General features: G+C 48.8%; 2 protein-coding genes across 2 annotated transcripts; one reads left to right on the top strand and one right to left on the bottom strand.

Moving 5' to 3' along the window:
• The first annotated feature begins 2,005 nt into the window (after positions 1–2,005).
• LOC125530464 (UDP-glycosyltransferase 76E1-like) lies at positions 2,006–8,223 on the top strand. Its single transcript, XM_087517279.1, has 2 exons — positions 2,006–2,569; positions 7,210–8,223. The coding sequence occupies exons 1-2, from the start codon at positions 2,062–2,064 to the stop codon at positions 8,097–8,099; spliced, it is 1,398 nt and encodes a 465-aa protein (XP_087373405.1). The 5' UTR covers positions 2,006–2,061; the 3' UTR covers positions 8,100–8,223.
• A 4,457-nt stretch (positions 8,224–12,680) lies between these two features.
• Positions 12,681–14,131, bottom strand: LOC125530465 (putrescine hydroxycinnamoyltransferase 1-like). The gene has a single exon (XM_048694856.2). The coding sequence runs from the start codon at positions 14,129–14,131 to the stop codon at positions 12,710–12,712; it is 1,422 nt and encodes a 473-aa protein (XP_048550813.2). The 3' UTR covers positions 12,681–12,709.
• Positions 14,132–16,497: the final 2,366 nt, after the last annotated feature.

Below are 16,497 nucleotides of genomic sequence, written 5' to 3' on the forward strand. Positions count from 1 at the left end.
CTTGTGAAGGATGCAAAAGGGTTGCATGCATGCCCAAGGGCAGGCGCCGTTCACCAGTAGGTGGCCACAACTGCGGAGGGCCAATCGACAAGAGGAGCAGGCCACCAGGGCAAATCAAAGAGAAGAGGCCATCGTTTGGCCATAGTGGCATGGGCTATGCAAATCCTACATGACGGAGCAGACGGTAAATGGCGAGGGTCCAAGTGTCGATCACTGGGGCCACTAGGGGGAACACAAACATAGTTTTTTTTGTCGAAACCTGACCAGAGTCGTGCGTCAACGAGGCAGAGGGGGAAGCGGCTAGCAATAAGGTGGATGGAGTCTTCGGATAGGCCGTAGAGCGGCAAGGCCCATCCGCGGGCACTGAATGGGCACCCCTCAAATAATGTAATCCACATCCTGACACCTCAATTATCATATCTCAAATCCATACATAGTCATGCAACTACGTCGATGCACACACAACGTCCTGTCACTCTATCACTACTAATTGAACATGCAACCGGGCTATCAAAATTTGGCATGTTTGGTTATGGTGGAGTTCATCAACGGCTGCCCTTGTCCTTCCCGGCGCCCTTGCCATCCTTCTCGCGGAAGTACTGGTCAAAAACGTAGTATGGATCGAGCCAGATCTGCTTGTCGTTGGAGCTGTCCTCGCCGTCACTGTTTGCCATCTCCTCCTTTGGTGGTAGTCCAACCATGGCACATAATGCCCGATTCTGCTGTCGGACGAGGGCGCGTGTGTTCCTCCGCTGCCGTTTCTTGAAAATATGGGCGCGGATGGCTTCCTCCTCTGCGGCCGCATCAGCCGTCATTTCCGCCGAGATACGGGGCTCGGCGGCCCTTATCCTCTCATTCCCATGGCGGGCCGCCCGTTCCCGTAGGACTAATAGTCTGCCCTACCGGTGATGGGAAAGGAGAGGGGTTTCGGCTGCCAGGACCGCGATGATCAGCCCCAGAAGACCGGAGCGCCAATTGAACTGACGCTATGGAGTCGCGGCGGACAGATCCGTCCGACGGCCGGGCCTATCCTCCTGTGAGCCTCGGAGTGCAATGGGGACCACCATTGCCTTCTCCAACCTGCACGGGATGACATCCCAGTCAGATCTGCTGCCTGCCATAACGGAGACGGCCGGAAACCGCCGCCGCCAAGCTCAGGTGGCGGATGAGAGTGAAGGGGAGTGGAGTGAAGAGACCAGGGTTTGGTCCGGCAAGCGAATGGGGAGGAATATATGTGGGGTCGGGTGGGCCAGCATGAGCCGGGTCCGACGTGACGGACATGTCTGGGCGCCTCCATATCCGCCCTATATTGGGACTGAATATGAGGGGTGCCGGTCAGCCCGGGCGTTTGAGGCCTGTTTGAGGCGTTCGTCTAGATCAAAAAATCGTGACCGATCAGTGACCGGGCGAGCCGCCCGGACGTTTGAGAAGAGTTTGAGACACCCGACTATAGATGCTCTAAACGCAGCACCAGCAGAGCAGGGCGTATGGCGGTTTTGACTGTAAGTGGAAGGACCCATGACTTAAATTGGGGCGATGAAATAGTTGGGTGGAGGAGTGACGTTGGATGGGGGGCCTAGTAGCTTATTATATCGTCCAACAGAGAACCGGCAACGGAGAGACCCTGGATCTGCCGTTGGGCACACCACAGACACCCTAATAAACTAACGATGGCGGACTATTTTTTCGTAACCTCTTGGATGGGAGGATTTTTCCAATAACGGGATCGTTGGTAAGCTGTCGGTTAGTGTCTTCATCAATCATCATCCTCAATTATACCAGTAGCAGACTGCCATTCCACACGTTGCGCACACGAGGAATGTGGATGTACATCGGTATGAATTGTAAACCGATCGAAAACTCAGCATAATAACGCATTTCCTTAAGCAAACCCCACATTCGGACCCCTGGTGTCTATCAATCGTCTCCCGCCCTTACCCATTCAGCGCGCTCATAAATCTCCAATGATTGCCTTTCCTGTATAAAAACCAACAGCATAGGTATCCATATGTCCATCGGTAATCATCAGGCACGTACTCCTCATACTCGCTAACGGAGGCCATGGCCAGCGCGGTGAACAAGGCTCCAGCGAGCGGTGGTGCCCGGCGCGTGCTGTTGTTTCCGCTGCCGTTTCAGGGCCACATCAACCCGATGCTGCAGCTCGCCGCCGTGCTGCACGCCCGGGGCCTCCGTGTCACCGTCTTCCACTCCGCGTTCAACGCCCCGGAACCCGCGCGCCGCCCCGCGGGCTACCGCTTCGTCACCGTCGGCGCCTCAGTGCCGATCGCAGACCTCATCCCCACCGGCAGCCACGGCAACTTCGCCGAGGCGCTGCTTCGCATCAACGAGCGTCTCGAGGCGCCTTTCGAGGACAGCCTCCGCAAGTTGGTCCTCGAGGAGGAGGGAGCGCCGGCATGCCTGGTGGTAGACTCCAACCTCCGGGGGATGCAGGTGGTCGCCCACCGTCTCGGCGTGCCGACGCTGGTGCTGCGCACGGGTGCCGCCGCCTGCCTCTTGGCTTATATGGCCTTCCCGGCGCTCTGCGATAAGGGCGTCCTCCCGCCACAAGGTACCTAACTACATCAACCTAACAGACGAGAAAACAATTCAACCATGCACGGGACATTCCTCTTGGAGATCCCGGTGCATGCATGCTTAGTCTTGATCATATTGCTTTGTCATTTGTCAGCCGGTGAATCGTCTTTATCGCATGCATGCATATTTTTGCCAAGGATTGCATGCTCCACCAACCACACTATTCTATTCACCCTCCCATACTTTTTCATCCAATTTTCAATTTTTAATGTATACGTCGAAAGTCTAATTCGGCGTCCTTTTGTGTTTCTTATGACAAGGACTTTGAAACAAGATCGCTCATAAATATATTTTGACAAATTTAAAATTTTGAATTCTGAAACATGGTGAAAGAAAATGTTGCACTCTAGAACTTGAAAGATAGTAATAAAATTTGAGAAGAACCAATGATAATTACAAATTTGTAATATTAGGTTTCACCTGCCAAGTTTACCAAGTACTCCCTCCATCCCATGATATAAGATGCTATTACATCCAATATGTGAACCTATAAGAGCATGTTGGATGTAATAATGTTTTATATTAGGGGACGGAGGGAGTACCATATATATGCATCAGCTTGATGCCCATTGCCACTTAATCTAACCTTATGATATACTAAGGTACACAATGAACTACAATAAGACTAGTGATTGAGACCGTATGAAACTAGCGAGGGAAAACAAGGTAACATGCATATTTTGGCAACAAATGGAAGCAAGAGGATATTCAGTTTTCCTTACAAATTGCATGCTTTTTCCAGCGCTCTGTGACAAGGGACCTCCCCCCCCCCCCCCCCCCCCCCCCCAAAGTATCAATCTAGCTAATAGACAAAAAGTTAACAGTTCACACCACTATGTGCATCGCTGTCCACAGTCAACATGCATAGTAGTATTATAGAGATTTGAGATTGATGGTTGGAATAGTCTCACACTTTGAATTCAATCTTACTTATGTGAGGAGATGAGAGATAGATCGATTGTGATTCCATTCATAACATTTAATACGTACCGATGGAGGGAATTTTCAGTGTAACAACATAAGTCTACGCAAATAACATGGATGGGAGAATAACGAAAACACAAGTTATGCTTTGGCTGGCTGAGATAAAATATCTAGCAATTTAGATGAGTATGAACAAGAGGACACATTCCATTAGATGGATAGGTGACATATGAATATATAGGAAGATAAGTATGCATGCACATCATCATCTACATGCATGCCATTGAACTAATGGAACAACGTAATTGCAGTACCACCAACATCAATGAAGGTGGACGAATAGAATATAAGGATTATATGCACGCAATCAGTAATTATATTTTGTTCTTCATTGATGGTTCTCTGGAAATTGAAAGAAGCATACGAGGTGTTTTTTTCTTTGATTAGCCATTGACAAGCAGATAAGGAATGATGATTAAAAGAGAATAACCAATATGAATAGAAAAAAATGAACTATAGGCGCATAACTTCTTTATATGCTTATTTGAATATTATGTTTTCATTCTAAGAAAACACTACTGCAACTGAGAAATCCAACTATGATATCTTTACTGATGACCAGTGGATAAAGAGCAGACAAATTTTCGTACAAGACATAAATGCTTAAGTTTAGAAATATGTAGATTAGCGAAGTAAAATTAGTGTTGTTATTTTCATAGGTTTCTATCATGATACTATCATTTAAATTTTTATAAGACCATATTTGCATGAAAAAATTAGCGGCCACAACTGTACACTTTTACTAGCGTCAAAATCTAAGATAATATACATGGATAGAACGAAAATCTTAGGGATTACCTACTGAACAGATGGCTGTCTTTCGTTTAGAACTTCGTCGAATGTCATAGCTAGCATTTGGCGAATGTGATGCATCAGCACTGTCCTTGAACTTTTAAGCTGAACCATGACAAGAGAAAAGCAGAGGTTCTTGTTGAGAACGTGGGATTTTGTTCCCATTAAGTTGCCCAGATAACAACCTATATGCGTCACCATTTTTCCTGCCCCTACAACATGACATACACCCAAACAAGCCTCATACATAACAAACCAAAGAAAACACTTCTAGGATTTCTATCACCCTAGAGTACCCAAAATATTTCTGCATACAAAAAGGCTGATTGCATTTAAGGCCTCATACACAAACCAAAAAATATATAAAATTATTTGGTAACATACACGAACAACCAAATTGGACATGAAAATAAATAACACAGGAAGGTATTCCAACTTCCACCCCAACTGGACCTCACACGTAGTGGGCACCAAATCTATGCAGCATTAGCTCGAGAACCATCAAAAGGCACGTTCAACCATGATTTGGAAGGTGCAAATTAGACAACATATCACTTGAGGGGGTTATTGCTCATCTAGGATACATTTTGCGGTGAAAAGTATACCTTTTCTTATGATAACAGAAATAACCAAGTGAGACAAACATTACAAAAATGTACATAAATTACTAATGTCAGTTCCGGCCACTAAGCCCAGAAAGCCATGGGCAAATCAATGCAGTACTAGGTGGGGCCGAATGAAAGGGATCTACTATCAAGGAAACATAGTAACGGGGCAAGGAATTGATAGTACAAATGGTTGCGGGAGATTTGAAGTACACATACCACTGAAGTCCTACTAGAGTAAACAAATAGCTACAAGCAAGAAGCATACCATAAGATCGATGTAAACTTTTTAGAGGGAAGCACGCTAAACAAAAACATAGAAAAGGGGAAATCCATAAGAAGCAAGGCCTGGGAACGGATCACAAATCAAAAAATAGATGGCACATGGAGTCCATCGTAACTGCATTTAAAAGCAACCTCCAAAGCATTATCACAACTGATATTTTGGAGTACTCAAGCTAAGAGCATACTGAGAATCACTAGCATTAAGATGGAAGCAAGGAAATCCAAGTAAAAGGAGCTTCATGTTTTTTGTTCTTTTACGAAGAGGAGGATTACCCCCGACCTCTGCATCGAGCGATGCACACATCCATCTATATTAATTATTCAACAGAGTCTGACAAAGTAGATACATGGATCAACCCAAAGCCACCTTCCTGGCGACCTCACTCGCTACACCTACAAGGCTCATGGAGTGCCCTGGCGCATCCACGCACACCATCTAATCCAGTGCCCACCCCAGGCTGCCACGAGCCGATAGCACCAACCTGTGTAGCAGAGTCTCACCACACACGCATGCGCAGACTGAATTATCCGACACCTCCATCTTCCGCCATCCCATCTTCAGGAGAGATCAATGCATACGGCTCGCCAAGCCCAACTGCCGTTGACGCCACCACGACGCCAGATAGCACCACCATCCTGCGTACGTCTATCAACACGCGACCATCGTCCAAACCCCGCTGCCCCATGCCACCGAGACCCGCCGTTGTCGTTGCATCAGATGCCTGGCTGCTCCACTACTGTAGTCGTCCATGGCCCCTCTAGCTGATGAACCCGTCCAAGAATAATGCCCCTAATGGGAGAACGGCACGTGAACGCCGCCATCATCTGAATGACTGATCAAGGGTTTTCCCCGAAGGTAGCGGAAGGAGGTGCAAGCTTCAGCTCGATGATGCCTTCAGGAAGGAAACGACGCCTGTGGCGTCACCATCACCGGCTTCGGCCATCGGCCAAACACAAGGCTTGCACTAGGATTTCATCCCACGAGAATCCATCCAACATCCTGTGCATCGGCCAGACCACATTCAAAGCCCCATATCTGGCTGCCCAGATCCAGCGACCATACATAGCAGCACTCCACCGTGTGAGCCCTGGCGTACCGACCACTACTGGAGTGCACCACCACTGGAGCCTAGAAGGTGGGCCGCCACCCCACCTCACCAAACCGCGAGAGCATCCGGGAAATGTCCCGCTCCTGCTCGTCACCGTCACTGATCCAATCCAATTCGGAGCCAAACCACCAGATGGCCGGCGCAGTTCCACCTTGGAGAGGGGCACCACCACGCCATCCGCCGTGGGCTTCCTGAGTTTCACCTGCCGCCAACGACTAAGGCCGCTGCCCTGGGATCCGGGTCAGACGTCGTCACCGCCACCGACCACGCCTAGCCCCAACCCCATCCTCTGGCCGATCTCCACCCGCATCACCATGAGCATCGCCACCGGGAGCCACCGCGCCGTCATGGACCGAGGCAGACGCCACACCCCGCGGATCGTGCACCCTTGCCGCCATTCAACTTGGGAAGGAGGAGAAGCCCTTCGTTGCTGCCGTCAAATGCACGAGCTTTAACCGTCGCTATCCCATGACTGCGATGGAGGGGGAGGAGGGGAGAATAAAGAGAGGCTGGCAGCTAAGGTTAGTGCCTCTCGTGTCGCCCGCGAGGGTGGCGATGCGGGAGGAGGGTTAAAACAATGGCTGTAGCCAATAGAGTTAAAACAATGGTTGTAGCATCATGTGAATATATAAATAATAATGTACAAAACATGCATTACTAGTCGCATCCACATATGCACATTACCATGCTCAACCACAATCACGTTCACCTACCAAAACATCAACAAACATTCATTAGAAACGGGACTCGCATATTTAAGTTGCTTAGTTTCTTAATAATACACGTGCATCCACACATACACCACTCGATGGTTGATCATTTTGTTACCAAAATTTCAGATCATTTGCAACTGAATATGCAACTGGATGGTCTCCACCCGCTCCAGCAGCAAGACATGGTCTTCTCAGCCACAATTCCACATGAAACGATGTCCACCTTAATAGAACGCATTGTGGTATCATCAATGTGTTCTTCAGGTGTCATCATTAACACCTTCAGCGACCTCGAAGATGCTGAGCTACAAAAGATCATTGATGGCATGGGCGTTCCGGTGTATGCGATCGGTCCGCTTCACAAGATATCTTTAGGTGCCCAGAGCAGCCTGTTGGCTCAAGATAGAACATGTTTGGATTGGTTGGACAAGCAAGAAGTAGGATCTGTTCTGTTCGTGAGCTTCGGGAGCTTGGCATCCATGGATCAGGAAGAGCTAGTGGAGACTGCATGGGGCTTGGCCAACAGTCGCATGCCATTTCTTTGGGTGATCCGGCCTGACTCGGTTCAGGGTTCAGGGAAGATAGGCCTACCCGACGGCTTTGAGGAAGAGGCACGAGATAGGGGAATGGTGGTGAGCTGGGCCCCACAACAAGAAGTTCTTGGGCACCAGGCGGTTGGTGGATTTTGGACCCATAATGGCTGGAACTCAACGTTGGAGAGCATAAGTGAGGGTGTTCCAATGATATGTAGACCACATTTCGGCGACCAAATGATAAATGCCAGGTATGTCCAGGAGGTGTGGAAGATAGGGTTTCGGTTAGAGGGCAAGATGGACAGGGACAATATTCAGAGGAGTGTTAAAAAGTTGTTTTTCCACGACGAAGGTGGAGAGATGAGGCGAAGGGCAAATAATCGCAAAGACAAAGAAACCCGGTGCATTATGAAAGGAGGCTCTTCACAAACTGGAATTGATTTGTTGGTGAATTGCATAATGACATTACCTTCTTCCATTTAGATATTACTTAGTTTGGATGCATATATGTTCCCGTGTGATAAATGTATGACCGCATATATGTTGGAGCTGAAACAAACATTTGAAACAATTGTATTAATGTATGACCGCAAGCCACATTGCGATATAGTCGGTCATTTTCGCTTGTGCATGCTATATATCAAAAGCATCCGATGTTTTATAATTGGGAAGGGATGTGTAAGAAATATCTTATTGTACTGTCTTATATCAAAGAAATAAAAAATATCACTGTATCTTTGGTTCTTAAGCTACTGCCTTTATGAAAGTAAAAAGAAATCTCACTACAACCCTAGTAATTTTCATTTTCAATTTTTGTCTATGTTGTCTGGTACTCTGGTATGCTTTTCACGTGCCCAAATAACAATCTGTCGGTACTACTGTGTGATGCGATTGATCAGATACTTGCACCAATTTCTTTTGTATAGCTTGTCGATACGCCGATGTTCTGATCCACGCATAGGGGGGACGAGCATGAGGCTTCTAGTGGAATGAGAAAATCTAGAGCTTGCCGAGGCAACACTAGTACTAAAAACCCATTACAAAGTAACTGCGCCGCCGCCCACCTTTGCAATGCGGTGATAGTGTCGTTTCTCACATGCATGCTGGGAGGAGGCTACACATACCACTGAAGTCACAGGCTAAGAGTATTTAGCGCGTCGAGGAGAAGCACAACAGAACACGCGACACTGGGAGAGTTAATTGGAATTGATTCACATTTTTACTATGACATTAAATACTGGCGGATGAATCACCAAGGGTCCATGCAAGCCATCGGATGAGCACATATGTATGGGCTAAGCAAGGGCCGGCCCTGGCATTTTGTAGGCCCTTGTGCGAACTTGGTATAATGGGCTCATACGCTATAAGATTCGCAAAGAATTTACCGTAATGACATTGTTTTGTGTAACTAGGTTTTCATCAGACTAGCCACAGTGGGGAGTAGCTTCAGTAGTAACATGGGTCCAACTCAGCCACAGTGCAACGATTTAATGAGGAAAGAGATGATTTGAGTAACATAGCTATAGTTACTTAAACTATGGGTAACATCACACATATATACCAAGACAAGATGAGTTTACATCCTAATAAATGAAGTGTTGGATAACATCATACATATCTTACTCCCCACTATAGAGGTAGTAACATAGACTAGTAACATACATATATTACTAGTCAAAGTTACTCCTCACTGTGGCTAGTCTTATGTCGTTGTTTTCAACACTAGGGAGACCTAACACCACTTGATTCTTGGTGGATGCATCTCAAAACGAATTTGTGCATAACACCATGGAAACTGATCGCGCTCTGCACTGCCAGTTGCATCCATCGCCTGCCCACGCCCTCATTCCCTTGTACAATGCTCGGTCACAACAACATTAGTGATCAATATAGTATTCCGCACCACAACCGCAATGGCTGACTCGTCGTCCCTCCTGCCGGACCTCATCCGCCGCGTCAGCTACTGCCTGCTGGACACAACTGACGTCAACTACTACATGGACATGAGGGCTGTCTGCCACAGCTGGCGCTCCGCCATGGCCGACAGGAGCAGGCGTACCTCATCTCCTCTATGCATTACTATGTAACGAGGGGTCTCCTGTTGCAATTTTAGTCCTCGGGCCGTTTACCCCGAAAAGGATTAGGTTTAAATGGATTAGGGAGGCTCTCGAGAAAAATGTCCCGGAGGAGCTTCTCGCTGCTGACTGTCGTCGCCCTGTCCACCAGGTAAGAAACCATGTGCACCCGGCTTCGCGTATAGCATATAGAACATCTGCTTCATTTTCCCTGCCGGACATCATCCCTTCTTTCTCACCGATGATCTTGATGGAAGCGCCGCCGACGCAGCTGGCGGCGGAGGGTCTATGTTAGAGTTAATCTTGTTGTCTGGGTGTCACCATGTTTATTTCGTCTCATTAGTTCGTTCATGCATTAGGTGAGTGGTTTGGGTAGTGGCCCAGCTAGCATCCCTTCATCATATGGATAGGAGTAGCGGCATATGTTGTCAAGATGGTGGATTCAGGTATATTGTATATAATACTTTGTAAGGTCCTCGAGAATAATCAATAAAGTGGTTGTATGCATCTCCCAGAGAGAGGCCGGGGGTCATCCTCCTTTTCTAAAAAGAAAGTTCGTTCATGCATGTAGTTAAGTTGAAGGCTTGAGGCTACCGCAGTGAGCGTGCTCCTAGAAGTGTGGAGACGAGTACACATGCAAGCTAATAGTGCCTAATTAGTTAGTTGAGTTAGCATCAGCTGATCAGTACCATCACCTAATAGTGCCAAGGCAAAGGTGTGTGTGCCAAGAGTCTCTGTGCGTATCTTCTTCAAGCTCCAAACTTATGTGTGTTCTTCTTTCTCCTTGGGCAAACCCAACAGTCTAATGGTAGTGCCCGTTTCTCCCCGCCCACAATGGCCGGCCGCTCATGCTTTCCAGCCCTCTGCCAAACACGTTGAGCTATCACCGTGTTGTGCGCCGGCCGGTGATTCTGGCAGCTGCTATTTCTCGATGGGCATCGCCGTCACGGCTGAGATAGACCACGCCGAGAAGGGGACTTGGCTGACAAGGACATGAGGAGCATGTAGTAGATAGGATTATTGGTAGAGGTGGACCGGAAGAGAGGAGGACAGGGCTGGTGGCGGCAGCGCATGTGTTGGTTGCCCTAAATGATCGTGCAGATCGTGCGTCGATACGAGAGGAGGAGAAGCGAGAGAGGCAGACTGGTTTTCTTCGGTCTTGATGCGTGGGTAGACCAGAGAGAAAAACAAAAACCAAAGATAGGGTTCTTTGGGGGAAATCCGTGAAGGCGCGGGGGTCGCGCGAGGGTTGGAGGGAGTTAACGAACGAATGAAACTTAAGAAGTTCCCCTAAAAGTAGAGATTGTGTCATGGTACTTTTGTTTGTCTGTTTTTCTGTGGTGTTGGAATCATTCCATAACATTATGGTGAAGTTTTGGTGTTTCTTTTTTATAACAAGTACAATCGTGGATGCTCACATACACTCACATACACCCATTCTTATGAGTGCACGCAGGCACAGTCTATCCCTTTGAGCACCTTCGAGATAGTCGACACCAAGATCTCTTACCACTGAACGAACATCACCAGAAGCCTAAAATAAATCCAGAAAAAGCGGGCACCAGTGCAAAATTTTGGACATGAACCTGGTGGGCTGGTTCATCGCACATAACCTAACCATCCGAGTTACGCTCAGGTTGCTAAGTTTTTGTGTTTCGACAGTTGTACTTCAAGGGAATCATCTCCGCCCTAAGCATGTTCATCCCTCATGGCTTCCTATCCTTTTGGATGGCGCTCAAGGGCTTTCAAAATCCTTTGTCAGTAATCAAATTCGTGCAGATGAACGAGTAGTAGTAGCGCTACTCTAGTCGGAATTGCAGCCCCTCTCCTGGTATTTCATCTTGCAAAAATTGATATCACACAAAAGATGTCTCCAATTATTTTATTTTTTATTATAATTCTTAGTTGTTAGAGTTACTTTATAAAAATTCGGATCTTAGATCTAAAGCAATATACATATATAATGGTTATGAAAGGATAAAGTTAAGCGTATCTAAGATAAGTTGTACTCCCTCCGATCTATATTACTTGTCGCCGGTTTAGTATAATTTAATACAGTACTAAAGTAAACCAGTGACAAATAATATGAATCGGAGGAAGTATCATACTTTATTTAATAGTTGTAAAAATAATTTAAATACAAATTCTAATATGTGCAACTGCAACTTGGTGACTGCCCATGGCCATGGGAACATTTGCTAATATACTGAGATAATACGTCCTCCTTCATAAGAAAAGATCCCAAGCCTTCCTCTTCCTTCCATCAGTGCTGCCGCCGGTCTGCCCCATCTCAGATGGCCTTTGGGCCATGGAGGTGCGGACAACCTCGGGCCCCCGCCGGTGGGAGGGACCCTGTTCTAGTTCCTTTTACGTTCAGTGTCTTCATTGGGGCTGTGTGGCGGCGGCGATGACCCTCAGTAGGAATAAATGTTTCCCACATTCTATCCTTGTTCTAATGGTGTGTCTAGCGCCGTCAGAGGGTGTGTGGAGGTGTGTCTCCGTCGGAACTTGTGGGATTCGGTCGGTGCTGGTCTTCGGTGGATCTACTTGGATCCGGTCTACGTTCGTCTTTGTTTGCATGTTCATAGATTTGATGCTTCCGATCTACTAGTTTCTTTATAGGCATGGTTGCTGCTCTGGTGCGCTGGTACTATGGGGCCTTAGCACGACGACTTTCGAACTGTTTACAACAACAAGGTTTGCCGGGCTCCGACGAGGGAGGAGCGATGACGGCGACACGTCTCCGACTCACTCAACTGCTTGTAGTCGTTGTTAGGTGATCCACGAACATGGTTGTAATTTTTATTACATGATTGAAAATTTCTCACGCCAAAAAAAAAAATACTGGCACAATACGAGAGTGACGTGGCTCCCAACGGAAGTTCCAAAAATACCTTGGTGGTGGCAGTGGAGGTGTTTGATAAATTGACAGGGTGAAAGGCCCAATCCGTACTCTGATCTTTGGAGACGGTGGGTGTGGACAAGGTGGAGGTGGAGGTGGTGGAGCCGCGCCTGGAGCTAGAACCGGGCGTACAGTAGGCGCTGGATGTCGTTGAGGATCGCGGCCTCCGTACACATGAGGACGCGCACGCTGCCGTCCCCCTTCCCGCTGTCCATCAGATAGACGAACCCGGCGCGCTCCGACACTGCGCGCAGCATTGCCAGCGGCTTCCCCCACCCGAAGTCCACGTCGTACACCGGCATACCAAGCCAACTGATCACCCGCAGCTCCGTCTCTGGCATGCGCCCCGGCGCCGGCTTGCTGTTGATCTCGGTGAGCTCGAAGTAGTCTATCGCCGAGCGCACTAGCTCGTCGTCCATCCGACGGACGGCGCTGTTGATCTGGCCGGCCACGAACACCAGGTCCTCCGACTCCGAGGAGGTGACGTCTCGCACCTTGCCAGCCGCACCAAGCCAGATGATCCCGTTGCCGCAGTAGCCAGGCGGGAGTGGTGGCCTTATGCTGCGCCGGACGCTGGCCGGGAAGGTCAGGCGGGTGGTAGCGTCCGGTGGCAGCCGGCGGGCGACGCAGACGCACCGCCACACGTGGGCACTCAGGGCACAGAACGTGCTCACGCGGCCGCCGTCGCCGCCGACGCAGGCACGCTTGAGAGCGGTGACCTGGTCCTTGGAGACGACGAAAGCCTGGGTGACGACGGTCTCCGACGGCTCGACGGATAATTTCAGCTGGGGGCTGAAGACCGAGAAGGCGTCGGGGTGGACAAAGGGTGGGGAGCGCGCGCGGAGGAGGGTGCGGTCGTGGAACGGGAGCTCTAGCGCCGCCGCGCCGCCGCCCCTGGAGAAGGCAGACCACGTCTGCAAGAAGTGGAACGCGCTGATGGCGTCGACGGCGACGTGGTGCAGCGCCGTCCCTAATGCCACCCCGCCGCACTTCAAGAAGGTCACCTGGACAGTGCACAAGACGGACGGCGAGTGGTCTTCGACGCGGGGAACAAACAGCGTCCTCAGCTCCGGCGACGGCAAGAAGCTGCGGAAGTCGTCGATGGTGAGGTCCGAGCGAGCGACGACGAAGAGCGCGCCCTGGCCAGTGCAGTCGATCTCTGCCCGGCCGTTGCCGTCCATGCCGAGACGGCCGGCCAGGGGGTAGAAAGCCACGAGTGCCTTGGCCATCGCTGCCTTGAGCCTGGCCACGTCGAAGAAGTCACCGGGCAAGGAGCGGTACGGGTAGAAGTAGACGGCGGGGGTGTGGCCTCTGTTGACCAGCATGAGGTCGAGCGGGGAGAGCCACATGCCTCTCCTAGGCGTCTCCTGGCAGGGTGCCACCATGCACGACTCCACCACCTCCACCTCGTCCACACCCATTTTCGTCGCTTTCTTCGTAGAAAGCACCGCGCCCATTTTTCTCCTGCTGACTGAGCTGAGGTCGAGTGAAGAGACGGATGTGTAGCGCTCTTGCAGCAGCTCGCGCGCTTCTCCCATTTTTATAGTCTACATGCATAGACGTGCACACGGTCCAGGGGTTTATCTTCTTAAAATGATTTTTTATATTTGAATTGGATAGTGATGGAAAGGATGTGGATGTTCTCGCTTGCATTGTGTCGGCTTTGTACCCTTATACGGAGAGATTATCATGGTTCAATTCAAATTGTTCCTAGAAAAGACTTGTGTAAACCGTTTTGCAAAAAAAAAAAAGGTATAAAAAAAGTAGACCTCTAAATATCAAGTGAGATAGATGGCTTGGGAATGGTTTTCTGTATGGACACTGTGGTGAATCTGTGGGATAGATCTGAGAGGATATGTTTTTCACAGTTCACTACTTAAAATCTAGCGAAGATGGCATTGGTCGGTAATTTCTTTTGTTTTAAAGTGGGTCTAATGGTCGTGGTTTTCTGATGTTTAAAATGAAAGGTTAGATGTTCCTAATTATTGTGAATTTTTCTAGTGTAATTCTTTTTATTCTGTTTAGCTCGGTTAGCCCGTCAAATACTTTTTATATAAAATAGAGAATATGTTTTAGTTCATTACTAGTACTTCAAATGTAGTGAAGATGGCATTGGTGGGTAATTTCCTTTGTTTTAAAGTGGATCTAGCGGTTGTGGTTTTCTGATGTTTACAATTAAAGGCTAGATGTTCCTAGTTACTGTGGGATTTTCTAGCGTAATTCCTTTTTTTCTAGTTAGCCCGGTTAGCCCGTCAAATACTTTTTTATAGATAATAAATTCCGGTCGCAAATGTGCATGTGGCCCGGTTGCTCGCTCGCGGCAAGTGAGCTAGCTAAATGATACTCTCTCCGTCCTACAATGTAAGACGGTTTTTAAGCTACATTGTCTGACAGAGGGAGTAGTACTCAAAGACAACAACACTGCAGCTGCGCACCACCCACTGATGAACGGAAAAAGGAAACAAGCCAACGGTCCCCTTGATGGCTATATTTCAGCTCTACAAAATAAATAGTTGTCCCACTTCCTTTTTCTCTCTATCCATGTCAATCAGCCCACGTAAAAATTGAAGCAGATGTGCACGCAACGCCACACACATTTGTTTTTGGGGGGACATGGTGGTTGGAGTTAAGGCACACGAAAATGACAATGGGCAGGAACATGACGGCGACTGGGGGAAGTGGCGGATCCTTGAGAGTGAGAGCGGGCTCGCGCCATGCGTGGTGTGGTGGCCATGGCGAGTTCATCGTGGATAGCCTGCCCTCCGGTATGGTAGGACGATGACGGAGGAGAGCAGCGAAAGAGTGGACGAGCTCGCGTGCTCCTGTTATTGTAGACGAATGGTACAAGGGCACGTGGGGACGGCAATTATGCCTCATGGAAGCGAAGAGGGAAAAGTGTGGATATGAGTGTAGGCCCCCCGTTGTATAGGCGACGGAGTTAGGCGTCACCGTAACGAGTCAAGGATGGTGAGCCATTGGTACCTGATCGATTCACATACCTGCGCCGGTATGTGCAACGGCGTCGATTGCCAGGAAACGCTTGACAGACGACTAGCACATGGAGTGTGATGACCCAAAAGAACCTCAGATGCTTTCACTGGGCGCGGCGAACCCATGGCGACCTTGGCGGCGGATGAGGACGGCTTCGAGTTCCTCTCAGATCCCGTCGACAGGTGTGCTTCCCCCAACCTGTTTCCCCTCATATGGTAGATTTCTCCTTCGGTGCTGTCTCATAGATCTCCATGGAAAACTGCTGGCCACGTTCCCCATTATGGCGATGCACGAGACTGTGTGCCCGTCCCCCAATCGACCTGTGATAGATCTAGTGGAAGCAGCCAACGCATGCAGCATACACGAGGTGGCTGACGGGGGACGCCACTTTAGCTCGATTTGAACAGGGTTTGCGATGCCGCTAGCACAGCTTCGACGGCAGAGTCCGAACAATCTACCGGCAAAGACGACCCGCAGGCTCCGGGCTGGAAAAAAGGTAATTGGTGTGTGTGCTTAGTGCATTCCTGTTGAGACGAATATACTGTTGTAGATGAGCGTCGTTGAAAGAATGCTGCTTTATACAATGGTTCCAGGAATACGATTTAGTTCTGTGATCAATTTCTATGCGGGGGTACATCATTGATGCAGGGGGTGTGTGGGATGGGCTCCTATGGAGCAGCCGCCAGCAGATTTTGTGCCCTTGAGAAAACAATCAGGGGATACGCAGAGACGAACATTCATACAGTAGTTGTGCCTGAACTTGGAAGTTCGATCAACTCATTTGGCGAGGTGTACGATTACTATAATTTGTGTTCCTGGAAGATTGGTTTCGGAATTAGGTACAGGAAGAGTGGATTGAGCATGGACAGAACCAAGTGTGACAACTAAAAAAAGTCTATGCAGGAAATTGAAT

Source organism: Triticum urartu, chromosome 3A, assembly GCF_056163025.1.
Source record: "Triticum urartu cultivar PI428250 chromosome 3A, HENAU_Tu73, whole genome shotgun sequence".
Lineage (NCBI taxonomy): Eukaryota > Viridiplantae > Streptophyta > Magnoliopsida > Poales > Poaceae > Triticum > Triticum urartu.